This window comes from Aphelocoma coerulescens, chromosome 1, assembly GCF_041296385.1.
Source record: "Aphelocoma coerulescens isolate FSJ_1873_10779 chromosome 1, UR_Acoe_1.0, whole genome shotgun sequence".
NCBI lineage: Eukaryota > Metazoa > Chordata > Aves > Passeriformes > Corvidae > Aphelocoma > Aphelocoma coerulescens.
In genome coordinates, this window is record NC_091013.1 from 24,325,882 (window position 1) to 24,353,011 (window position 27,130).

Here is a 27,130-nt window from a genome sequence, read left to right on the forward strand (position 1 = left end):
GAGGTGATTTATGTTTCTGTTTACTAAATGACAGGCTGTGTTACTCTACAAGGAAGAACTGAAATTCTATTGCTCCTGTATAAAATGAGACAAATCTGTTTTTCATTTCAGAAGCCATCAGGCTTTTTGTCAATGCTGGATGAAGAAAGCCAATCTATTTGGTCAGTGGAACAGAGTCTTTCTAAACGCATTCAGTCTTACCTGGATACATCAGACACAAATACAGTCTATTCCTCCACGAAAGATGGAAATGGTAACCTTGCCCCAAAGGATCTGGGCTCCACCTTCACTGTTATGCATTACGCTGGGAGGGTAAGCTGTTTGAATATTATTTACATGCAGTTAATAAAAAAAGTAAACAAAACAAAATTTTACATGGCTTCTCCAACTCCTGGCTATAAATAAGATTTCACTGTCAAGTGATAAGTTTTCAGAAGACAACTTAGAATCTCAATGCCATGTCTAGTGTATAAACGTGTAGCTTACATCACAGCATGCAGGATACAGGCTACCTACTTCTGGCTCCTGAATTTTTTCTTTGTTGTAAGCATTCCATGTAAAGGGGGTGATTCAAATCCTTCAACATAAATGTTTAATGCCATTTTAGTTGGCTTCAATTTGTATACTGATGTGGTTCCAGAACAGTACAGGTTCCCTGTAGCTCCTCTGCTATATATGTAGATACCTGGGTTACCAGCATAAATCTGGTAAAAAAAAATCAAAAATAAAACCCCCACTTTTTTTTGTTAGTAGTCATATTTTTTTTCCTAGAAAAGCCCAGAACATGCTAAATGTCTTTCAGTATGACTATAAAATTAGATTAGTATTTTTCTTATTCCCCTGCCTGGAGTGTTCACAGGAAAAGTGTAATCAGTTCTTTTAAATAGGTTTCTTACCCTTTCCAATACTTCATTTTCACATTGTCCCCACAACCACCCACAAGTCAAAGCAAGCAAATTAGATATATGTTAAAAGGGTTAGTAATTTTTTTTAGATAATCTGACGGTGGTAAAAATGCGGACAGATCTGTTTTGTGGCTCCCCATTTGGAAATGAGGCTGATGGAAGTCTTGGGTTGTGTTTTGACACAAGCAATTTGTTCCTGCCCAGTGACAGAAATGCGGTCATTATGGAAAGGACTATTTGAGTAGTGCTTAAGTTCCTAACCCAAATGCTCTGAATAACTCCCTGTAAGTTATTCTTTCGTCACAAGGCCATTTACTTAGAATCAAATTATTTGCCAAAGTTAAGTGGTTTGAATACCTCCACTACTGGGACTTGTCAGTAGGAATGTGGGCGCACAGTGGTTAGATAATAGTACAACCAAGATTTTATGAAACTTACTAGGAATTCAAGGGATAGAATAAAGAACTGACCATGAACTTCAGATATTTAATTTATAAACATTTTTTATATTTGTTACATAAGTATTTTTTATTGCAGTTCTGTTAAGACAAATTTATCATAAGATTTCAAAAAGATTCCACACCCAAAAACTTGACATGGACGCAGCAGCACGGCATCTACATTAAAATCACAACCAGAATAATAAGCACATTTCTTCAAAATGAAAGAAATGTTTGCCTTATTCTCTGAAGAAGCATTCAGAAGATTTGTTAAGACCAATATTTCAGGTGCCTAGTTCTGAAAGTTAAGCTGTGAGTGGTAAAAGAGGGCACTTTGCATTAACATGTGTTTTAGCCTTGAATGGTTGTTTAGATTTTTGTTTTATAACATAGACACTTGGTTTGACCTTTTCCTAATAATAGTAATGACATTTAATCTGAAAGCACAAACAAATAGACAGCTCTCCAAGTAATGTAAATCCACACATTCTTTTAAAGTCAGTGGAGATCCTTTGATTTACATTGGCCAGGGACTATTCCAGTCAGGTTGTTTTTTGCGTCCTTACAACGGTAAAATGCTTAGCCCTGCCAAAACAAAAAAATCCTCTTGCAAGTGCTTAACTCTCCTTGCTTTAATAGTAATTGAGCTAAATCCTTAAAGACACTTGCATTTTTGGTATCTTGTGGAACTGTTATCTAGCTGTCATAGATTGAAATTTCCAGTGCTTCATGATACGTATTTATATAAACTTTGATGATACAAACTGAGTTTATTCTGAGACTAGTATGTCTTCATATGTTGAGAACATGAATATGAAAAACTCAGATTTTAAAACTGCTGATGCTGTTCTTTAGATAGTGCTATTACTACATTTAGCACCTTTTTATAGCAGTCATTGGTGATATATGCCTTATGAAAATTGTTAAAGGATGAGGCTTTTAAATATATCAAGATTTATTGGCACTCAAAAATAAGAGTTTCATATATAAAGTATCAATATAGTTTTGCAGGTTTTGAGACCCATTTTTATAGTCTGATATCAATTAAATGGGTCTAAAGTAAGTACAGTGAAAAGCCATCTTACCCTGCACTGTTGCCTTCAGAGATCTGCAAACTTAAAATGAGGGGCTCTCACTTACCAGAGTTTTCACTGAATTTTACTCCGTTAACTTGGTAAAGCTTCTCCGTATTTACATGAAAGATGAATCAGACCTAGATGTTAGAGAAAGAATTACCAATAAATTGTGACAGGTAATGAGACATAAAAGTCTTCACTTCAAGCATTAATCATTTATGTTCAGGTGATGTGTCTAGGCTGGCAGTTGAGGAGGAAGTCACACTGAATGCAGCAGGCTGTGTGTTAGAACGTGAAGGCAAACATCCTCATTTCTCTGGGTAACAAGAGTTGTAACTGTAATGTAGTTCACAGCCAGTTTTAAAGAGCTGCTACTCTGAGTCAACTAGAAAAAAAAAAGCTAATATTCTATGTTGGCCCTGGTATGAACCTCTTATGACCCTTGTAATTCGGGATTTTTTTTATCAGTAGTGTATGGATGTAGGTCAAAGTCCAGAATGAATTGGGTTAATTTCTTTACTCAGACACATGCAGTAGCTATTTTAGCAACTCAGAAGTGCAGTTAAACTGGAAAATGCAGTAATTAAAAATACTTCCTCACTGAAAAGACCTACTTTTGTATATTTAATTGAGATTGACAGACAACTTTTTGTGAACAAAAATACATCTAGCTTTATATTATGAGATAATTACAGATGATACAGATGTGTCCATGCAGTTTTAAAGACCTCTAATATGTTCATATATTCTGAAATTTTGTGTCAGGATACTCATAAAAAAATTATCTTTTCTTCCACTATCATGTCTTTTTGATTGATTGTAACATGAATTGGGAGGTATTGCCCATTCCCTTAAGCTTCATGCTCAGCAACTTTTCCTAAGACTAAAATTGCCATATTATTGATCCAAGCACAATGAGCCTTAGACCATCCCAGAAAAAGCAGTACTGAGAGAAGAAGAGAAGAGATAATGGGTCAGAAGTAAAGGAAAGAAAGCATGAGGTTGAAGTGAGACAAAGAACGCACACGAGGCTCAAAGTAACATGTAAGGGGGGAGAAAATTCCAAATAATTTGGAATCACCACTTGATTTTCTGGCTGAATGAATACTTTAAGAAAGTCTGCACGTATGATACGATTCTGAGAGACCTTGGACTTTTTTCTTATTTTCTTGTCTGTTTTGGAGGGAAGAAAAAGGAAACAATATGCACAAGTTAACTTCTGCACATGTACGAAATCAGATATTTTAGTTGAATCTGAGAGTGAATATTGTTTTACAAAAATGTGACAGAATGATCCAGTGGAAAAGAGAAAATTAATTTTGCCTCATTTCTCTCTAATTTTGCTATTATGCCTGAACAAGATTAAATCCGTCTGTTTCTGCATGGGCAATATGATATATTGCTTGTGAACACACATGAACACATGCTTAGCAAAGGCCACTGTGAACATCAGTACTTTATCATATCAAGTATTTTGCTTTATCACCTAGTTTTAATTTTACAGCTGAACAGAATCCTACAATGCCTTGACACATTATGAGTCTTTTCTAAGAGCTGTTTAATGTCTTGGTATCTGAGTGCTGTAAGACAGAAAGCTTATCTGTTTTATTCAGGCAGAAGGTAGAAGAGAATGACCTACGGGTTTTATGACTTAAAAAAAATAATCCTGGTGAAAGGCTTTATCTGAATGTTGTTTAACACATTTCTCTGAACACTGGCAGTCTGATTTCTTCTAGAAAAAGTCTGCTCATCTGGGGCATTGCTTTGTTTCTGATGCCTGATATGAATGTGAGTATTCTGAGATGCTTCTCGTAGAGACTATCTGTGGGGGAAGAGGCCCGCACTGCACCTTGCAAGCTTGCCTTGAGGTAGCAAAGTGCTTTATGGGTCCATCTGACCATCAGCTGGAACTATCCTGAGAATCTGTAATACTGAATGTTTAGGCTCTTTTATTGATAACATTAGTATTTACATTGTGGGCTCTCAATTAAAGAAGGGCTTCACATGAATTATGTCTTTGAACTGTTGGGCATATCAGTAGCCATGATTTTTGAATAACATTTCAGTCATTGAACTTTATCAAGGACTCAAAGTTCTTTATTTTTGAAAATTTTAGGGAAGAATGAACATATCAATAAGTAAATCAGAAATATATTGTCTTAGCACATTGCCAAGAGACTCAGCTTTACCTAATAGTGGTATTTAACATACCGGTATTTGAGATAATGATCTATTTGCCCCATTGTTCCTGTGATCTGAATAATACATTATCATAATTTAAGGTTTCTGCTGTTTAAATTAAACTTGAATTTGCAAATTAGATAAGCCCCTTGTCACTGTTTGCCTTTCCACTGTTTTGACTCATCCTATTGTAATAAACCGACCAGACATAAAGACCAACTTCTTTGCTCTATAATCCAGTGCACAAAATGTTCCTTTAAGTGCAGATCAGCGTCTTTCATTTCTCAGCTACCTGTGTATCAAAAATACGTCTCAGCTGTCAGCTCACCTTCACCAAGGCAGTCTTCTCTGAAATGCCTTGTATATCCCAGGCAGACTCTGAAACTGAACCTCTAAATCAAAAGGCAAAAGGAGATGGATTAATCAATAAGGATGCTTTCATTTTCTCTATTTTTTCCTCAGGCTGAATCCCCAGACACAACAATCAAATCAATCTTGTCTAAGCTGTACCAAGGCCTATAAAGGCTACTTGACATAGATTCTGGTTCTCATGCAGGCATGACAGTCATGCTTTTTTCTCCCTTTCTCTCTCTATTTCTTTCTTTAAGTAGTCTTGATTTGGGATTCTCAGTTACAGGAGAAAATGATAAAACCTTTCCCCCACCCTTCTATTTTGTTTCCGAATACTTCCTTCTTTCAAAATGCTATTCTTTCAAAGTGTTAGAATGAGACTCGACAGACTATAAAATTATTTAGCTCACTCGTTGCTTAACAAGGCTTGTTTTGAGAGGCTGATAAACCCAGTGATCCTTAAAAAATGTCGCATGCAAGCATATTACTCACATTCAAGTACTGGCAGAAAATTAGAAACTACAAGTGTCTCTCTGTGCACTAAATTGTCCTTGGACATGTTATCAAAAATTTCTCTTTTACTACATGAACTAATTATTTTCTTATTAACTAAAATTTAAAACACAGGAAAAAGTGTGAGTTTCTGAGTTACATTTTGCTACTTAAATAGTAAAATTTTCGTTTTTAACTATGAATGCAGCCAAATTGTTCTTAGTATTCCAGGTGGCATCTTCCTAGCTTGTTTTAGGGTTCCTGCCAAATCTGCCATTAACCATGAGCTTTTTTGGCCTATCACAAGATATGAAAATTATTTACTAAAAAAAAGAAGAGTATTTTAAGGAATTGATGAAAAGTATGTGTAAAGGTGGTCCTGTTGATAAAGTATATTGGGATATCCAATAAACTTGGAGAAAATCCCTTAAGCGAGGCAGATGTTATGAGAGAGGATACTTTAGTTCAGAAGAAAATATGTACACTCTTCTGATTTTCTGGCATGAAGTAATTAATGAAGCAAAGAATATGTAACAAGAGAAATATGCAGTTCCCAAAGTCAGTTTGGTGCATATCTGATGAGTGTCCTGTTTCTAGGTGTTTTACCTCTTACTTGTATATGGTACTTCTCATGGTATTAAAACCAGCTATGCCAACTTAAATGACCAGAAAACAGGTTCAAAACAAATAAAATTAAGGGGTTTTTATCATACTTAGCAATTAGTAAAACTCCTTGACCCAGCGTCTTAAAAGATGCTGGAAATGCTAATGAGTTCCAGAAAGAGAGATTTGAGCAGGAAATGCAGGTCAAGAGATTATAAACAAAGAGGTGAGATACAGCCTGCAGGACAAGAGCACCTTCATGGGCAGAGTCCTGAAAGCTCAGTGTTAAGCTCTCTTCCTTTATGAACTTAAATTTAGAAGGAAAGCAAATCCCTTTCTTGTTTTAATCTCTTATAGTGAAAGAAAATGTAGTGTGGAGCAGCAAACTTTTTTTTTTCTTTAATAAAAATAGCTCAGCTATTCAGATAGTATATAAAGGTCTTGTTTCCTTTGGCTAACACAGACACATAGGTTTGCATACTGTCTACTCCAAAAAGTTCATCACATAAAGCAACATAAAAACATAAAAAAACTGCAATAAATGGAAGTGACAATAAGGAGTATGTTTTATAATACTGGACCCATGATCTCATGAGTGCACATTTCCTGTCTAAAGCATGCCATATTTGCTTGTTTTTGTCTCCCCAGAATAGCTATCCACTGTGCTTGAGTACCAGCCAGTGCAGAGTTTGGTCCAGGTTTATTTCAGAAACACAATGGAAGAAAACTGAGGGAAATAGATGGGCTTTAGGTTGCATGTAGGTTGGCATCTCTGATGAGGGCAAGATTAAATTAATGAAATTGTCAGCTAGAAAAGGACTTATTTCTTTTTCTATTTTGTGGGACTAGTAATGACTATGGAACCCTAGAGTGTCATTTCATTGAGTCAGTTTTCATGTCTTTAGGCAATGAATTAATTTACCAAGTCTATGGGAAAATTGTTAAGAGCGTTAGCAATTTCCTCATAAAAGGGAATCCTCCTAACTTTTATCTATTTTATGTGATATGAAATATGTCTTAGAAATATAGTTCTAGAAGTTTGTGATGTATTATACCAGCATCAATACTGAAACTTCTCCCTGTTTCAATCTAGGCATTTAATCATAATATACTGTCTCCCGCTGCTATACTTACCTACTCTTCCCACCAATACTAATTCTCTTCTTCTAATTTAGTCAAAGCCCAAGACACTCAATTAGGAACTGACATTATGGATTTGTCATATAAGTTCTGTTAATTACCTTTTATGGTATGGTACAACATTCATGTTGAGTACACTAAAAGCATTTAATAGTATACTTAAAGTATTCTAATAGTTTGCTAACTGTGTTGTATGTTCTCAGGAAATGCAATTAGAAAATACATAACATTGCATCTGTCATGGAAAAGAATGATAATTCCCTTGTTATACCTTTTTCATGTCAGACGCCATAGTAATTACATCATTTGACAATTACTCTAACAGTTTATACACTTCTAAGTCATATAATTTCTTTTGTGAGCAAGATAGCATTTCATAATTGTCAAATGACCCAATGGAAAATTAATGCACTGATTACTGTTACTAATCTTAATTATATATTTACAGCTTTATTAAATGTACAAGGATAAAATTTCCCCAAATACCTAAGGGGTTTAGGATATAGATCCAATACAAAAAATTAAAGGCTTTAGATAGAAACATGGTCCCAAGGTAAGTAAAACTGAACTATATTCTAAGTTCCTATTAGTACCTGCCTAATCATGCATGTACTGAAATCTGTAATTTTCTTCCTTTTTGACTTAACAATTCCCTTTGGGTTCTACTGCTGTGCAAGCCAGAGCTTCTTATATCTAAAGTCTGTAAATTAGCTAGTTGTTTGTCTTCCCTCCCCATAAAAAGTTAAGAAAACCAAAACAAAACAACTGTGCTCAGTGACTGCTTCCTTGTCTTAGTGCTTCTTTTCTATACAATGTCTTCAGGGATGGGCTCAGTACTAAAAGAGACATTTGGTTGTATTTCTTCTTTTGGATTTACCCTTAGGACCTCTGGCTAGAACTCGGACTTTGCTCAATTTTTAGAGTGCCAACCACGTGTTATAATTTATCTGCAGTCAGATGACAGACGCAGGGACAACCCAACAGTCTGTTCTTGAGATCATGACATCAGGCAACTGAGGTGACCCAAAATCCTTATGGGTATAGTTGTTAGAAACTTGAATGGGATTTGTGCATAACTGATAGACTGGACTTGCCTCCAAAGGATATGTTTGGAACTTGTCCTGCATGTGAGCTGGGACTCAGATTGCTTTGTCATGGTTAGTGGGGACAGTTTCCCATTGGCAAGGAGATCTGTGATCTGGGAGTGACTTGTTCATCCTACAGGGAAAGCAATGTTTAGGGCTCTGTCTCCTGCTTTACAGTACATATTTGATTCAAAGCCTTGCATTGTGGAAATATTTTAAAATCAGTCCACTGAAATTTCTGTATAGTTGCAGAGTCACACAGTGTTCAACAACCGGTTCTTCTGGTCAATATTGTTGGCACTTAGAAAATGCCAAAAGATACTACCTGGTGCCAGCCTTTAACTGTTGAGTGGAAATAAGCATAGCTTCATTTCTACTGCTGTGAGATTTATAAAAGATGCATTGGTCATGACTAATGATGTCACAATATTTTATTATAGGTTACATATGAAATTGCTGGTGCGATAGAAAAAAATAAAGATTCCCTTTCACAAAATCTCATATTTGTAATGAAAAGTAAGTAAATGCTTTTGTGATTACTGTTGTTAGAAATCAAGATATTATGACTCGATTTTAATTTTCATTTTAGTTTTAAGAGACATTTATATATTTTTTATTTCCAGTAAAAAAAAGTCACCCTCATCTTTATGAAGTATGTACGTACAGTATTGTTTGAAATATGCTCTAATTTAAAAGCTTTTAGATTCATGAACATAAAGCATCTTTATCATGTGATATGAGGTAGAGAACGAGAAGGTGTAGTATGATAGGTGAGAATGACTTACAGAAGACAATGAGTATGAACAAAAGCAAAAATAAAGCTCAGAAAATAGGGAAAGGAAATTAGGCTCCCAAAATCATAGAGGCTGCAGTGGGATGTGCTCCACTGCTCAAGTACCCTTCTAAAAGCAGTAACTTGTGGGCGTTCTTATGTTTTTCAGTGAATAGATATGAATGTCCATTGAAATGCAAAATTAAATGCCTTTCGGTGTGCATATTGTAAAATTATGCCTAATAATAATGCAGTTAATTAATTAATTAATTAATCATAATTGGATTAATAAAAACCTGTATCATTTCTCCTTTCTCTGAAGAAAACCAAAACATTTTCCTGAGGTGTCATTTGTCTTCTCTCCAACCACTGTAGTGTCTTTCACTTAATATATTATGTACTTATATTTCTTTCCTTCGAAATAGGGGCCTGCTGTTAAAATGCATTGAGTTTTAGCAATTTTACTATAATATTAGCCAAGCTCCCTAGTAAAATAATTGATGCATTTTAAACACAAAAAGTGTACATTCAGAATGAAGAAGGAAATGAAAGAAATTTTCTTGAATATAATCCTAAGAAGGTATGACAACTTCCAGTATGTTCAATGAGAGAGAGCATTCTCCCATTCCCTCACATAGTCTCTTTCTGCACTTTCATTGCTATTTTGTGTAATCAGCTATGCAACTGTTAAAAGGCAAGAATGGAGGATTGGATTGGATATAAAAAGTTTAATATGATGAGGATGACTATATATACAACTGAGGAGTCATAATAACAACAATTAAAAGTAATGGAAAAATTCTGTGAGCAGAATATTTACTAACATGTAAGTCACTTAAGGGCTAAGTTCCATCTTTTTTAAGTGACTTAGGCTTAAAACCTGTTGACTGTCAGTGACATATTTCCCTCAGAGTCAGTTTCATAAGTTGTGTAGGTGTATAACTTAAGTGCATGCTTCCTTTGATTTTCATTGAATTTTGTTTCTTCAATCAAAACTTTTATCTATAATAACATTAAAGTAATATGTATATATATGTAAGAATGTGGAACATACCTGCCTGAAAATTATCAGAAGAGAATACTGACATAGTATCTGTTTTAATTTGAAAGGCGTAATTTCTATGCCTTTCCTAATCCTACTTACTATATTTTAAACATTTGACTGTTGATGCCCACTGATGGTGCTGAAATAATTTCAATTATCTACTTCAATATCTTCCTCATCATTTTAATGCTCTTGTTAAGTAAGGAATAGTAATCTCCACAGAAAAAGGGAAACAAATGTATTGCATTTAAGCATACAGTAAGAAACCTTTAAACAGTTATTAAAGAACAAACTGAGGATTTTTGCCTGCCATGCTAAACTATTATTTATGATGCTTCTTCCATTCATCTTTCTGGTTTTGGGGGTTTTTTGTTTATTCATATGATGGGTGTGATCATAATGCAAATTTGCTTGTTCTTAAAAAAAAAAATGTAACAGGAATTCAGGAGGGTTAAGAATGTAGCACGTAACAGGTTCTTAACACTTATTGGTGCTGTGGCAGTACAAGCAATTGTCATGTTCATCTTAAAAACCCTGTGGCCATAAATTCATAAAGGATAATTAGACAGAAATTAGGATAAAGTATACTATCTGTCTTAAAATTCAGATTTTTTTTTTAAAAGCACCTCTTGGAAGTGTATTTATTTTGTAAAAATAATAATATATATGCATGGCATTGTCTTTTTTCTGTAAATGTTTTTAAGTGTGGTCTTGATGTAGAAAAACCTAATTTTTTACAGTTCTGTCCTTTGCCTTGCCTTTTTTTAAAATCCCTTCGCATATTTTGGGTATATATAATTCTTCAGTGCAATGAGTGTCTATAATTTATTTCTGTTAAGTGCCCTGATGGTTTCTAAATACTACATGTTAGGAAATCATGCAAAACTGATGTCTTACATTGCTTTAATAGATGCATAAATTGGGAGTCCGTAGTGGAATGAAATTCAGAGGTGATGATCCCATAAGTAATTAAGTTTAGACAGATCAGTCTGAAAGGTTTTGGTTTATGCCCTCTATTTGTTCAGCACAGGACCTGAACATGTTAAAAATAGTGTTGCTATTTTCAGATATTGAATGTTCTTTGATAACATTGATAATGCTCATTTTTTGGTTTGTCCATTTGTTTTAGGTTTACATACGTAATTCTCTCCTACTGCATGTCTTTTTACTGACAAATGCAACATATATAATTTTCTAGCTTGTATTTTATCTTCATGCATTTCTTTTCTTTTTTTATTTTCAGCTAGTGAAAACGTGGTCATCAATCAATTGTTCCAGTCCAAACTGACCCAAACTGGATCACTTGTTCCTCCATATCATTCCCTTAAAATCAAAGGATGTAAAGCAGCCTTGCTCAGTAAAAAAACATCTGTAACCTGTCCAAGTGGAGAAGCAAAGAAGTATATTGAACTCAGCAAGGTAGAAATTTAGGATTCTTTGCTCCTTGAAGATTTTTCTGTTACTTTGTCATTTCTGAAATCATAGTGTTCTCTGCTTCATTCTCTGTCGTTATTAAGCTATTAAAATAATTTAGCACTTAGTATCAACACTAAAGCAGCAAAAGTGAGAAAAGGTTCTAATTTATGAGCACTAATAATTCTGATTCAAGAATCTCTTTCTTGGACTCTTTGAGCAGAAGGTCAGAGAAGATGATGATGTCCTTCAAGCCTGAATCATTCCATGATTTCCTGGTTCCAGGGCTTATTAGCAATAAGTGCAATTGTATGAATTTTTGGCTCTATTGGAACACTTCTTTGTTTTGTCTCCTTGAGTGACTTTATGATGAGTAGTTGAGTAAATTAAGACAGAGAAAATGCAAAAATAAAATCTTAATGTCCTTATTATATCAACATGGGAAGATTTCTGGTTTGCTAAATACAGTTTTGTGTGGTTTTGTATGAAGATCAAAATTTAAATTTTGGCTGACATTGTTATTTTAAATGGTATCTTATATGTAAATTTTCCCAGGCAATTTGGAAGCAAATCAAACTCTCCTCATTTCTGAACTTGTCTCTTTTCCTGCTAGCTAAGTCAGACAAAAAAAGTTATAAAAAAATAACCCAAACACCAACAAACAACAGACAAAAACAAAAAAAAAGAGGGGAGCAGGAGGGAAACTTTGAAGATTATCAGAAAATTAATTGTTTGTGTCACATGGAACATCTCTCTTGAAGAGAAATAATGTAATTTATGAAGTTAATTCATGACAAAGCTTTGGAATTCATCCTTCTAGAAAAGAAGCATGCACTTCTCACAATACATCTGCTGCCTCATCAGGCTTCTTGAATCTTACAACTCTATTTTTAGTTTACAGCTGCATAAAATTGATTCTGTCACGGGATTAAGGAGCCTGTTCTCATGTGTCATTGGGGAAGGCTTTGTACATCCATAGAATAGCATTGGGACTTTCCTTATAGTCCCCCTGCTGATAGCAGCATAATTCCTGACTACAGTTCTTGTCAGTAATCTCAGTGGAAAAACTTAAGTTGAAGTGAATGGTGTTGGTTTAAGGCTATATTTAGCAAACAGCTGAGGCATTACAAGGTGCCTTTAGGTGCCTTTCCACTGTAGTAACAGCTTCCTTGAGGAAGCTTCCTAAGGATGTGAAAAAGATCCTAGTCCAATACATGGGAGGAAATATGAAGAGCACATCTAAGTTAGAAGCCTAATCAAACCAGGGCAAAACACTGCATATTTGGGATCTCTGAAATTATGCTGGTTTTGACATATCCAAAATAGCTTTTAACCTGTAGTTACTCTTTTGAGAGACAGAAGACTTATTCAATTCCTTTGGGAAGCACGATATCTGAAGTCAGAAATTTCAGTTTCAGTGAGAATGCTGTAAACCTTCAGGCATTAGTTGGAAGGTGGGAAAAATTTCATCCTTCATCTGTCTGCAGAGACGAGGATGACTTGGCTTCTCAAACACAGGCTTTAAGAAGGGCTGTGCAGGTGAGACAGAACACTGCGTTGTTTGTAGATACTAAGTTGGCCTAATTTGAGCAAGTTAGTGTGCTGCCCTGCAGGACTGGAGCAGAACTTTAGGAATCTAAGCTGTTCCAGTGGCAAAAGGCAACACTTGTTTTTTTTGAATAGGTACTTAATGCAGTAGCTGGAAGTAGGTAAGTGCTTAAATTCAATTATGGATCAAGCCCACATCTATAACTGTGTTGTCCCAAATAATTTCTTCCCTTTTTCAATATAGACTTGAAAATATCCAGTGATTGAAATAATTTTGGGTTTGTTATCGTATTACTGTAATTGGAAATGCAATGTAAGGGGCTTTTTCTTATCAGCTTAGAATTTAAATTATTGTTTGTTGGAAAATCATAACCACTGCATTTTAAGTGGAGTTTATCCAGAGGTTAAAGGCAACAAAGAGAAGGAAAAAAAATAGAGAAGAGGAGGGGGAGAAGGAGAGATATTAAGGTAAAAATTATCAACCAGAGACTGACATTCCTTTTATTTCTGAAATTTGAGTCACAACATACATCACTCTGTAGGCAGTGAGAAACATAAAATGAAAGGTACATGTGGTACTATGTTTGGGCAGTCATCTAGATTCCATCATATCCAGGGAAGGGGAGCAAGTTAAAGTCAAGTAGGAGTTTGTTGTGAGTCCCCTCCTCTTTCATCTTGTAACTGCAATCCAAGTTAATTGCTAGGTTATATAATTATAAATGTCTCTAAGTATGGCCATGTATCTGCTTATCTTTCCATAAATGACTCTGTTCTTGATGTTGAGCATGCTGGGACAAGTGAGGATAGTCTGCCTTTTTGAACTAACACTAGCATGGTAGGAGCCAAGACAACAATGCATCCATTCTAAGACAGACATGAACAGATCTGTTAGTTGGCCTGAAGTCTGGAGCACATAAGGAGTCATAGAATTTGGGGATGCTAGCTCAAGCCTCTGTGACTTAGGAAGATCACATCCCCTTTTCAAATAAAATACATCTTCAGTGACACTCTCACAACTCTTACTGACATCAGCTCTTGCTCCCTTGTTTTTCTGTAATCTTTTCCTGGTACTTATTTTGGCTCTGTTGTCTTCCCCTCACTTACTTTGGAAGAATTAGTATGTTTCAGAGTTCATACAGCAGAAGTGTTCAGAGATTTTTTCAGAGGAGATTTTAGCTTCTTAACAGAGTTTACAAAATTACATATATGTATTTTTTTTTTTTTCTGTAGATTAGAGGTACAAGATATTCCAATGTAAAGCTATATATTAGAGGGTAATAGAGAGGTACAGTTTTGGTGATACAGTCTTTTTCTTTAGCCCATAGCTGAAGACTGAAGATGTCCAAGTTTGGAGAGTTTGAATTAAGTTAGCTTTTTGTCTTTGCCTTTTTCCTTTGTTTTCTCTCTCTCAGTCTGAAACAAATACTTCTTTCCCACGGGAAGTCATATGTAACACAGATCAGGCAGGAATTTTATCATCTAAAGCGTTTTTGCTGGATCTCCGACTAAGTCAGGAAAGAATCTTGGTCTATTGATTTAAATATTGAGAGAAAGGAGTGGCAGCATTATCCATAGGTGGAGAAAATTCTGTTTTGGTTATATTCCTCAGTTATTTTGTAAGCTTTAACTGAAAACTGTTGTTGGCATGCTAGTGGTTTTTTTAATGAGAAAAAGTGGAACAAGCAGATCTCTTTTACTTTTTAGTTTTGAAGTTGAGGGTGAATTTGCCTTTAAAATCTTGTTGCATCCTAGTAAGTGAAATAAAAAAGAGCTCCAAAGTGTAGCATGGTGAGTAGAAAATTGCTTGCACTACAATATTTTTGATGTCTTGAGTGGGCCAAGCTGAGAAAATATATGCTTTTTTGATAAAACTGGAAAAAGGAGTAGGCCAGAACATGCTGACTCTATAGAAAGGGATTTTTATGGGGTAAGTGGCCTGAAGAAAGGTGATGGAAAAGTCAGAGGTGAAAAGGCTGTCATTGATAAGGAGGTTTAAATCTCACAAGGTTTGCCAAATCCTGGAATGCAATAATTTTGCCAGTAGAAATTTTCTGTAGAAATTTTAACAAAAGTCCCTAAATTCTGAGATCACTTTTAGTATGATTATTGCCATTTTAGTCTCAAAGATAGGAAGTAGAGCAGTGAAAAATAAGTTCATTCTCCACTCCTAATTCTGATGTATGGGGTAACATTGGTTCTAATGAAATAGGAAGCTATTGATCATTTATGTCTCTAATGGTGAAAATGTGTTTAAAAAAAGTTTAACTGTGTTCATATGTGCAAGAAATGAGAAGAGTTTTTAAAAATATCTATATCATTGTTTTGCTGTCAATATTTTTTTAAATGATCTTCACTCATATTTACTCATTTAAACATCTGCCAAAGGCATAAGGCATCTTCTTACAGTGTTACAGAATTATGCTGCTTCTAGGCAGACTCTGCGGGATACTAACTGCACAAGTCCTGCTTCTGCAACAGAGTTCCAAAACATATTGACATTGATTTGCCCAGTTATTTGTAAAAGGTATATTATCTTTATAATATATGTAGCTGCTTCTGAAATCAAAACTTACTCACCAGTCATGACTCTGCAAATACCTGAGGATATTTATTCACTTTCCCATTTCGTTCTGAAACTCAGTCCTTGTCTATGGCACAGTGTTTGTATAAATGTTTGCCTTCATTAGTAATTGCAACAATGACAAAGGTGTACTGCCTATCTTGAGATAAAATTGTTACATGTGTGGTTTTCTCTTCCACAGCTGCTGAAAAAGAAAGGAACATCCTCTTTTCTTCAGCGACTGGAACGAGGGGGCCCAACCACTGTGGCAGTACAGCTCAGGGTCAGTGAACATCTTATGGACAGAAATTTGCAAAAAAATGTCCAGACATTTTAAAGGCAGGATTACTCTCTTCAGATTGCAATGGAAGAAAGAAAAATCTTATGTTTGAGAAAGCCACTTGCATGATCTGGTGAAGCCTTTTGAGAAAAGATGTTTAAAAGTTGGGAAGAGCATATGTGTTGAACAATTGTCTTTGCTGCACAAGAATGAGTGATAATTGTTTGATTGTATGTTTGTTTGTTTTTTCCCCAGAAATCACTTGCAGATATTATTGGGAAGCTGCAGAATTGCACACCACATTCTATTCATTGTATAAAGCCTAATAACTCCAGGTTGCCAGATACTTTTGATAATTTTTATGTGTCTGCTCAACTGCAGTATATTGGTGTCCTAGACATGGTCAAAATTATACGGCATGGGTATCCAATACGTCTCTCTTTCACAGACTTCTTATCAAGGTAAATTCTTTCAAGTTCCATAAAACCTTTTTCCTTACCTTCTGTCATGCTCTGGTAATGCTTGCAATGTTGTTTTGCTTATGAGTCTTTCAGACTTCTTTCAGAGAAAATCTTGTCTGCCTGCAGGGGGTGTAGGCCTGTTATTTTTTAATTGAAGGAACCATGAACTTTAGAAATATATTTATAAATTTACAAATTTATAAAATTTATATTGATATGTAGAAATATATTTATAAAGATCATCAGCAAAATTTATTAAGTTTTAAAAGTATGACATCATAAAAGAGCTATGTTTTTTAATTTATAAAATATAAAATATTGCATATTGTGTGCAGGTAATTAAAAAGGAGAAAGAGAAATAGCCTAATTTTTCAGGTTTCTAGGTGTAAATGTCATGGGTTTATTATTTGTATTTCATAGGCTAGGATTTGTTTAAGCATGGTCATGAGTTACCAATGCTCATACCACAAGTCCATTTTTATTATTGTTGTTAGAAATCAGTGACATACTGAATTAATGTGAAAAGACAAAAAGTTCTGCTTCTGTCTGAAGACAAAATCCTGTTCCCCATTCCCAGTTCAGTATTGGGGTTTTGGGTCACTTACATTCTCAAAAGTTTCAGGAAAGAAAGAGCACTGTCTTGTCCAAGAAGTGTTTGTTTAGCAGCCTCATGCACTCAACACAAGTTCCTTCTCTCTGCATGTTCTGCTCCTTGATTGATATATCAACCAGTTATGACCTGGCCTTTGTACTACTTTACTTCTGAAAAACAGCATGAGAATATCAGCTGCTTACACACGACTTTCACTTGTCTTCTTGGAAAAAGTTGTGGATGTTAAATTACTGCTTGGGCAGAAAGTTTTTCTCCCTGTAAATATTCAAAAAGTGAGGAGCAAAGGAGTTTACAATTCCATCTGTTTCATAAGTAAACTATCTCTGTCCTACCACAATATTCATCCTCCAGAGTGAATCGAGCTGGACCAGCTGGCTGAGGAGAAGATGCACGTAATGGGAGATTTGGGAAAGCTTTCAGGTTCTGAAGTTGTATGGGCATTCTCTATATAGCCTTTTTATATAACTGAACTGGACCTTCAAGTACTGTTACATGAGCACAGTGCCACAATTTTTTCTACTGTTAGATCCTTACTGTGATTTCTGGCAGATATTTGCTTCCTTGCCACCCAGCTTTTTTCACTGCAATTACCAGATTCAGGCTGGGATTCAACACAGACCTAGGATCAATCCTGGTGGGCAATATGGAGGTTGCTGCTCTCTTTTGGAGGGTAAAGGAAATTAACCATGTATACAAAGGTAATTTTCAGTGCCAGAGAATGGCACTCTAACAATATAGGCACAAGTCTGGCATACTTTCTTAATTTTGAGAAGTTTTGTTAAAAATATCATTTCAGTCTTTTTCATCCACACCTTCAAGCACCTCACAAAGACAATTTTTTACATAAAAGTCTAGAGGACATCTGGTGTGTCACAATAAATATTTCTTTGCAGTAACAAGAGTAAAACAAGAATAGCAAAAAAACCCAACAATATGATGCCAGCAACATTTATGCTATTATATTAAAGTATTATAGTTTTGTTACTCTGCATCTTTATCCCTTTTCCTCCACAATAAATTACTTTTACAGGTTCTTTGCAGCTGAGCCCCTGCCATTTTTACATCTTTTCACCAGGTCATAATAATTTTATTGTTATACATAAAATGAATTAAACAGTGATGGGGCTAGCATGGTGTCACCAAAAATGAAGCTTGTTTTACAGTATTCCCTGTGAATATATGTTGAATCTATTCAGAAGTTAGCAATAATCACTCTGCATACAATCTCTCAGTACTACTGAATTTTTAGATTTGTATACAAATAGAAACACAGAGCTCTTGGTCCAGCAATATTGAAAAAGACCATCAGCATTGTGAAGCTTTTTATAGTAGCCATCCATACCACACAGGCCATAGCTTATCTTCCTTTGTACAAGAGTGAATTTCTCACTTTAGTCACCATGACAAGTTAACCTTCATATTCACATTCAGTGTATTTGGATAATTCTTTCCATTTAATGATTTAAAACTGTGAAATTGGCTGAAAGTATGAAATTTTTAAGCAGAAAATATATTATTAGACTGCATTTCAAAAGTACTGTCAGTTCTTAATGCTGTATGTTTTTTGAGCCAATAGACTACAGCTAAGAAAGAAATACTGAATTCAGAGATTATGAGTTACCTTTTCAAAAAGTTTCCTAAAAAGCTCTCACTTGTGTTACATCTCTGTATTGCCTTGGTAACTGGACAGGATATTTTTAGAAACCAGATCATTAGTTTTGTTGATGTTTTCTTAACTGTATTGGTCTTGTCTGTTCAGCCAGACTCTGGTCTTGTCTTATTATTCATTGATTGGAACGAGAAATGATTTTGTCATATTTCCATATAGGCTTACAGTCCTGAAGCTGATAGAGTTTTTCACCTTTCAAATTTTTATTTCCTTTGCTGTCAAACTGGTGGGTCTAGTGTTCTAAAGAGAGTTTGTGGCTGTGATCCCAACTTCAATTCCCAAAAGATAGGGAATTATTATCCTCCCTCACTATCCCTGTAGTTTTTGTGCATTTACTTTTTGGGTCTTCCCTATCATATAGGTAATGTGGTCAGAATTAAAAATAGTTATTAATTAAAAAAGTAAACCTCTTTTTTGCTGGTTTATAAGAAGACAGGATGTTTGGATGTTTGTATTAGGGGACTTTGTGGCAAAAGGATGGAATATTGCAATATCTGGGTATTCTATCAGCAATCAGACAGTAGCAGTGCATTCTTAATTGGATGAATTCGAGTAAATTTCTATTGATATCTAATTAAGGATTAATATGGCTTGTCTTTAACATATTTATGAGTTGCATTTGAACTCCTACAACGGCTTAAGGAGCATAGCTAAAGAGAGGTCATATTTTGTAAGAGCGTGTCTTCCTGGGCTACAAAGATTAGTCATTATTTCTGTTGCTATCCTTTTGGATAAACTGGTTCTGCTTCTGTCTTACCAAAATAAAAGCTGACAGCTGTGAGGTGAACCCCTCAATCACCAAAGTTTGTTGATCAGAAGAGAAATCTTGTGGAAATCCTGGTTATTAAATGGAAGCTGTGACACTTACTCTCAATGAATATATAATAAAAATGAGAATTCATAAGGTCGTATGCTATTAAATACTGTAAAAATAGGATCATTAAGAAATCATATATGTGATTTTAACAGATTTGCCAACTCCAGATGCAGTATTTCTGCTGAATTTACCTGAAGTGTTGGCTCAGTTTCTAAAGCTCTGTGAGCAGAGACAAGGATCAGTTTTTACTTTATCTTAAAAACAGAAAAGTTTGAGTAACATGCATTTTACACTCCTGGAAAAGTTCACCCATGTATTTTGCTTAGTATCTTCAGATTGGTTCTCAGTGGACTATATTTTTAAATTCTAGCTTTGCTCTTTAAGTCAAGGCAGTGGCACAGACAAATTTTTAAAGGGTTTAAAGTTTCCAATTTGCAGCCCAAATTGTACACATAGGTAAAGTATCCTCAAGTATCTTTTTTCCTGGAAGAAAGAAAACAGTAAAATAGCCATGGAATTAGGAACTGTCTGCAGATGGCTGTTTCTTTCCAATATTTAGTGTTTTGATATCTTATTTAAAATATATCTAATTTTAAATTATTCTAATTTAAAATATATCTAGTTGAAAATAAGATATACAAAAAAGCACATTAGTATAAACAATAATTTTTTTATGGTTTTGTTAGTCAGTGCCATGGAAAAAGTATCAAGTGTCTGCTCTGTTTCCAGTGCAGAGTAGGGCTCAGAAACTCTCTGGTGCACAAACAGAGCCTCATTATACAAGCTTAATATCTAGAATCTAATCTCTTTGCATCAATTAATAAAATGGATCCTGGCTGACTTTTGTGTCATTCACCTCACGTGGTGCTCAAGGAAGACATCTAAAAGCCATTTGGAATATAAATTTTTAAAAGTAATTAAAGTGATCAAAGACCCATGAGGAGTACAAGAGTACAGCTGTTCAGGCATGTTCAGGTAAAAATGAGGCAATGAGATGCTCTGTTCCACTCCCTCTGAAAAATTTCTTTTGGTACCGTCCTCCTCTGTAAACACTCCATGTTCTCTAAATTGAGCTAGAAATTAAAATTAATGTTTCCTCTCTCTTTCTTCTTTAATGTTGTTCACCAAGTTGCTGAACTGTACCCAGTTCTTTTCTCTGTATTTCAGTTTCCTTGCCCAAGGAAGAATTTATGTGCTACTAACTTAGAAACGGAGGTTCACATGTCCCATGTTTCTTGTGTCTGGGATATTGCTTAGCAGTGGAGACTGCAAGGTCCAGTTACTCAGGTCCTTAAATGAGACATCTGTTTTAGCCTTCCCTGCCAGTTAATAGGAACCACTCAGAGCTGTTGAAGCTCAGGATAACCTCTTTGGATTATTGGAACTGAGAAGCAAATTGAGCCTTTCACTTAGCAGATGACAAAGATAGGGTTCCGTTGGCAAATCCATGTTGTTCAGAAAGCCCAAATTCTTGTGTGATGTTGCTTGCATTTATTTCTGCACTTTCTTAGTGTTTCTTGGAGTTTCATCACTGTCCCTCTGGTTTCTCGATGGTCTTTCCTGGGTTTAATTCTATCATCCCACCCTTGTGTTTTCCATCATGGAGATCCCATCCTACCTTCTGTTGCTGCTCAAGGAAGAGCAGACAAAATTTCATAGTGTGAAGGAGAACATGAAGTCTGTATGTAGAGACATTTCTTACAGTATTGTTGCAAGAAGACATAAGTCACTAGAATGTTATGATTTACTATATCTAATAATCTTTTTAAATGGCTTAAATCACACCAGTCTAAACTTTAATTTTACCTAGGCTTATGCAGTCTGAAGTAGTTAGTTGTCCTGTTAAGACAGTGTCCGATGCTGGCTTGGAGGTACGATATCATACCTTCTTCCTTCTCATCCTCCTCCTCCTTATCCTCTTTCCTTTCTTCCTTCTTTTCTGCCTCATCTTCCTCCTCCTCCTCCTCGTCTTTCCCTTCTTCCCTATCTTCCCCTCTTTTTCTCCTTCTTCTCCCTCCTTTCATAATCTAACCTCCCTCTCCTATATGAATAAGGTAAAAATATCTAAATCACCACATCTAAGCTTTATTAAAAAAAAGGAAACACAGCTAACATTCTGATGATTTTTTGTTTTAAAGTAACTTCTAAAGGTGGAAAAACATCCATTATAACAGGAAATATTAGGAAGGAAGAATATGAAACACAATGATAATGGATTCTTATGGTAATCATAGCAGTGAGAGTGAAACAAGTATGTTTGAAAACTGTTCTAATTACAGGTTTCCTCTGATTTTAGTATGAAGTTCTTCTTAATTTATTCTTCGAGCTACACTGAACTGCAGTTCCTGAAATCTGTACTTCTAGTCAGGGAAACATTCATTGATATTGAAATGCTCTAATAGTGGTATTTACATCAAAACTTCAGCGCTTCAGAACACTAAATTATTATTAACCCTTTCAAATAATTGGCTTTGCTTAGGGATCATTCTGAAGAGATATCTTTTTTTCCTCAGGAAAGATTATGTTAATGCTGATATCATTGTTTTGCCAAGTAATTTCTGTCCTTTGCCTATGAAGCCATTTTTAATAGCTGTTTTAATGTTTTCATCAAATTCGTGCTATTAGCTGATGATGTATTGCACAGATGTCTTGTTTATGTTTGTAAATAGTATGTGTGACTCATCACTGTATATCTGAACTCCCTTTGTCCAGAAGCATTTTGGTGTTCACTTTTTTCTCTTTCTTTCACCTCTCCTTTTTTTTCCTCTTGAAAGAAGGGAAGTTACAATGTTTTATAATACATCATTTTTGAATTTAAAAAGTCAGCAGAACATTTCAGAGTCTCATGAGCAAGTTATTCAGGGCATCAGTGAGAATGATGTACAGAGCAGATTGCAAAGTGATGGGTCATCATCACACTGGCCCTTTCAGCTTTATTGTCTGCTATGCAGTATCAGTAATCTCATACAGCACTACATTGATATGTGCCATGATACCTTAAATCTCTGCAAGGAGAGCAAGAAGTAATCTGACTGGTGCTACAAAAGCAGTATTTCATTAAAGTAGATGTAATGATATCAATTTATATCAAATGGCAGTCTTACCTTTGTGTAGTTTGTTGCTTCAGACCTAGAGCTGGAAGTGATATTTCTGATGGAGGGTAATCGTTTTTGTTTGTCTTTCTTTCAGAATGCAAGCAAAGGTGAGTAAATGAAGTATTTTAAAGTCCTCAGTTTTGAGAGCACTTTAAATGCAAATTCATAAACCTGGTAATGACTAACTTCCTGTGAGGAATGAAAGTCATGCTTGAAGTTTAAAACTGTGATTTTAAAAATGGCTGCATCCTTGGCAATTTTGGTAATTACTATAGAATCATAGAATGGTTTGGATTGGAAGGGACCTTAAAGATCATGTTGCTCCAAACCACCTGCCATGGGCACCTTCCACTAGACAAGGTTGCTCAGAACCACATCCAACCTGGCCTTGGACATTTCCAGGGAAAAGGCATTTGCAACTTCTCTGGGCAACCTGTTCCAGTGCCTTTCCAATCCCACAGCAAAGAATTTCATCCTAATATCTAATTTAAACCTGCCTTCTTTCAGTTTAAAGCCATTCCCCCTTGTGCTATCCTTACCTGCCCTTGTCAAAAGTCCTTTTCTGGCTTTCCTGTAGGCCAGCTTTAGGTACTGGGAGGCCACAGTAAGGTGACTCCAGAGCCTTTTCCTCTCCAGGGTGAACAGCCCCAGCTCCCTCAGCCTGTTTTCATAGAACAGATGTTCCAGCCATCTAACTATCTTCATGGCCCTCCTTGGGACTTGCTCCAACAGGTCAATGCCCTTCTTGTTCTGAGGACCCCAGAGCTGGACACAGCACTTCAGATGGGAAATCACAAGAGCAGAGTAGAGGGCAGGATCAACTCCCTTGACCTGCTGGTCACACTTTTTTTTGATGCAGCCCAGGATACCACTGGCTTTCTGGACTTCTGCACATTGCTGGTTCATGTTCAGCCTCTCATCCACCAGCACCCCCAATAAAGCACTTGGATAAAGAAGTGTCATTGGTTAACCCCAGCTGGCATCTCAACCCCACATGTCTACTAGCTCCTTCCTCAGCAGGGTGGGGGAGAGAATTAGGAGAGAAGTTAGAAAACTCATAGTTTAAAATAAATACAATTGAATAGAGAAGACAAGAAATGAAAAATAAAAGAATTCATTCTCTACTTCTCATTGGCAGACAGGTGTTCAGCCGTCTCCAGGAAGGTATTTCATCATGTGTACTGGTGACTTGGAAAGGCAAACACCATCACTCTGAATGTCTCCTCTTGTAGACAAGGACGTTAAAGACAATGGTTAGTTCTTAGGGTTAGCCTAGATAGACGTTGAAGTTGCAAAAAGTATGCTTAGGTAGATAGATAAGTTTAAGCTTAATAATGAGATATTGTGTGTTATTATATAAGGCATAACAAGTGACTGTTGGGTACAATAGATGTACATGCTTTATTAAGGATTCATTAAGACAGATGTCTGTAACTTTTAGAGGCATGCTGTTGGCTAAAAAGCTTTTAAGAGTGCTTTGCAACCAGGAAGTTTTCAGATGTCTCGGGTGCATGAGCCCAGTACCATCTCTTGTGAGACTGATGCTGAAATAAAATAATAAAAGGCTCCTGGAATGCTTGCCTAAGCTCCCCATCCCGTTTGTCGGAGATCGCTGACACCCTCTTCCTTTTTCTACCCCCAGCTTTTATTCTGTCTTTTCCTTTTACCAACCTTTCTGATAGGGGAACCCAGTTTAGGATCATTTACAGCACTCAGAATTACTCTAAATTAGTAATCCCTCATGAAATCTTACTGATAGGGGTTGATTATACTGTAAGAGATGACCAGAACCCAGAATGCTCTGACATTCTCCCTGACAAGCCTCGAATTGGAGTAAATCACCCTGGGGAATTGCTGAGATGTAACTAGATATTTGGGACTGTCTTAGAGGCTACAGACCGTTTCAAATCTACTTGCACAATGTGATAGCATAGTGAGGGTTACCAGGCTACTCATTTTACGGAAAAAAGAAATAGCTCTTTCCACATAGTCTGCCTGTAGATAGACTATTCTGGTTTATCCCCTTTGGAGTTGTTTCTTTGTATGCATTTGGCTTGTTTGCTCCATTATCCCTGTTAGGTCCTTTTTAATATTTTCAAAACAAAAAATGCACAACATAACTTCATATGCCAATGGTGACTTGTCTAATTAACCAGGACTCAATTTGTAGGGTATAAAAAAAGTGGTCACTTTTAGGATGGGATTAATCTGACTTGTCTTAGGTTTATCCATTTTTGCATGTATTTCACTGACTCAGTGTAGCTCCATTCTATGGCAAGGGAAAGAATTAATGCTTTGTAACAGGCACTAAAAAATCAGAGAACATTTTGGAGATGAGACAGATGCAGTTTTTGAAGCTATACCGTGGTATCGTCAGTTTTCTAGCCCACAGAATTAGTATCGTAAATACAAAATATCAGTCCTTACGTTACACGTCACAGAGTTTGGACTGTGAGGATGATAAAGCCGCTGCTGTTTTTGGGGCTTACTGACAGTGCACAAATGACTGACTACAAGAGAAAATGGTTTCTCTTTGGACTGGAGTTTTCAGTGGAAGGCCAGACACCTGACTTTATTTAGAAGGCATCTAGCTGTATTTTGAAGGCAAAAATAAATAATCAGCATTGTTTGCTGGGCATCTTGAGAATGTTATGTTGCAACCCTCATTCGCTAAAGCAATTAAAAACGTGTGTAAATGCGTGTAAACTGTTGAAGTCAGTTGAATTATTCATGTCTGTCATACACTTAGCAGTTCAACAAGATTGACAAGAAAAGGGGTCCCTTGAGCAGGAGGATGTAATTAGGTCATTAAATAGCCTGATACAGGGAAATAAAGATGACATGGTCAGTTAAGTCTGATGGTGCCTTGCTTTCAAATGTTTGGTGTGCAATCTAAATAATCTTATGTATATTACATGTGGTATAGAATGCATAGAACTTAGTGAAGCTTCTTGCAGAGTCTGTTGTTTTGTGCAATAGAGAATGTCCTGGCTTTTAGGTTGTTTCAGTGAGAATCTCAAGGTATTTTTCTCCCTCCACTTTTAGGTGCATACAACTATATTAATTTCCTTAGGCAATCATAAATCTATTGGGCACACACAAGCATAATTCTGGCTGAACTGTTTCAGCAGTTCTTGTGGTTTTCTTTATTTTAAGATCTGTGAAATTTTAAAATGTTTATTTGATTTCTAGATTTAAGTGCCACCCTTGGTACCTCTGGTTTCCACTAGCACTTGAAATTTCTTATCCCTCAGATTTAACTGTTTATTAGATCACTAAATAACCCTTAATAATAATAATATAATCCTTATAATATAATAATATTATAATCCTTATGAAAGTCTACACATGTTTTAAATCTGTGAATTTTAAAGCTTGTGCTATTTCTAAACATGGAGAAATGTTTTCACAAGGTACTAAAATACCTACCACAGCACTGGATTTAATCTAAAAGTGTGGATTATAAAAATAGATAGAATTATATTTGTGTGCAAATAAGCATAATGAAAGTTCTTGACCCATATCTCACAAGCTGACTGAGTTCCATGTGCCTATAACAATCAGCTAATAACTTCATTTCAGAACCTTAAGGTTCCAATGAAAATCATTACTGAGTACTTCATAATTTGCTGACATTACATAATGACAAAGATAATGGACATAGATTTATGTGTGGTAGTAAGAAGTTCAGTTAAATTCTTGCCATAGAAATAAACGTGTTAAAATATTATCAACTACTAATATTTTCACTAATCCTTAATACATTGAAACTCTTCCAAGGAAATGCTTGTTAGAATTACTGACCTCTTAGTACAAACAGCATATATTTAAAATAAATATTTTAAAGAAGTAAGTATGCAACACATTAGTTTATGCCAGTGGCACTATGAAGCAACTTTGAATTATCAGACTAAAGTGCAAATTGTCGCATAGATTAATTTTACTGTATAATTTTTAAATAATTCCTTGTTATTTATTGCTTAATTAAATATAACTGTGTGCTTTCAGTGCTTAGAAAAATATTAGTTGCTCTTGAGTGCTGCTTTTTTATGTTCATAGGACTTGTATAGGTCATAGGAATTGTATAGATGCAGTCCAGCTGCTTCACACTCAAAAACAACTGTGACCCTCCTGCTGTTTCTTCTTTCCATGGCTCTGCAGCTGTTAAATTCTTTCCACTCAACTCAGATATCCATGGCACCCTTTTTCTCCTTATCCATATCTTGATATTCTTTACAACCATTTAATCTTCAGCAGAAGCACCTGGAATGACTCTTCCTAAAGCTAGATTTCCTAGTCAGGCTGAATAATAGTAGGCAGCTAATACGGGTGGTATCTGAGAGCAAACACAAAATGCTACGCAAGCATGCACGTAAAATCCTTCTATGCATCTTAATCACTGGACCTTACTTTGCTGTTTTGTTTAGACCAGTGTGGCATTAATTTATCATCTGTTTTAGCAGAATTATTCCAGCTGTACTCCACTCTAAATGAGAGCAGAATCTGGTCCACTCTTGGCACAGTATGCAAGGGGGACGACCTTAGCCTATCTTGAAAAATGTTGCTTTTGTACAGTTGTCTAGC

The 27,130-nt window shown here is 35.6% G+C and overlaps 1 protein-coding gene across 1 annotated transcript in view; it reads left to right on the forward strand.

The window, feature by feature from the left end:
- The window catches only part of MYO16 (myosin XVI), a 366,164-nt gene that overhangs the window by 271,503 nt on the left and 67,531 nt on the right, over positions 1-27,130 (forward strand). The window contains exons 24-28 of the mRNA XM_069003962.1: positions 112-312; positions 8,714-8,789; positions 11,334-11,509; positions 15,814-15,894; positions 16,147-16,352. Of these exons, the coding sequence (XP_068860063.1) occupies positions 112-312; positions 8,714-8,789; positions 11,334-11,509; positions 15,814-15,894; positions 16,147-16,352 (740 nt within the window). The remainder of the gene's footprint in view (positions 1-111; positions 313-8,713; positions 8,790-11,333; positions 11,510-15,813; positions 15,895-16,146; positions 16,353-27,130) is intronic.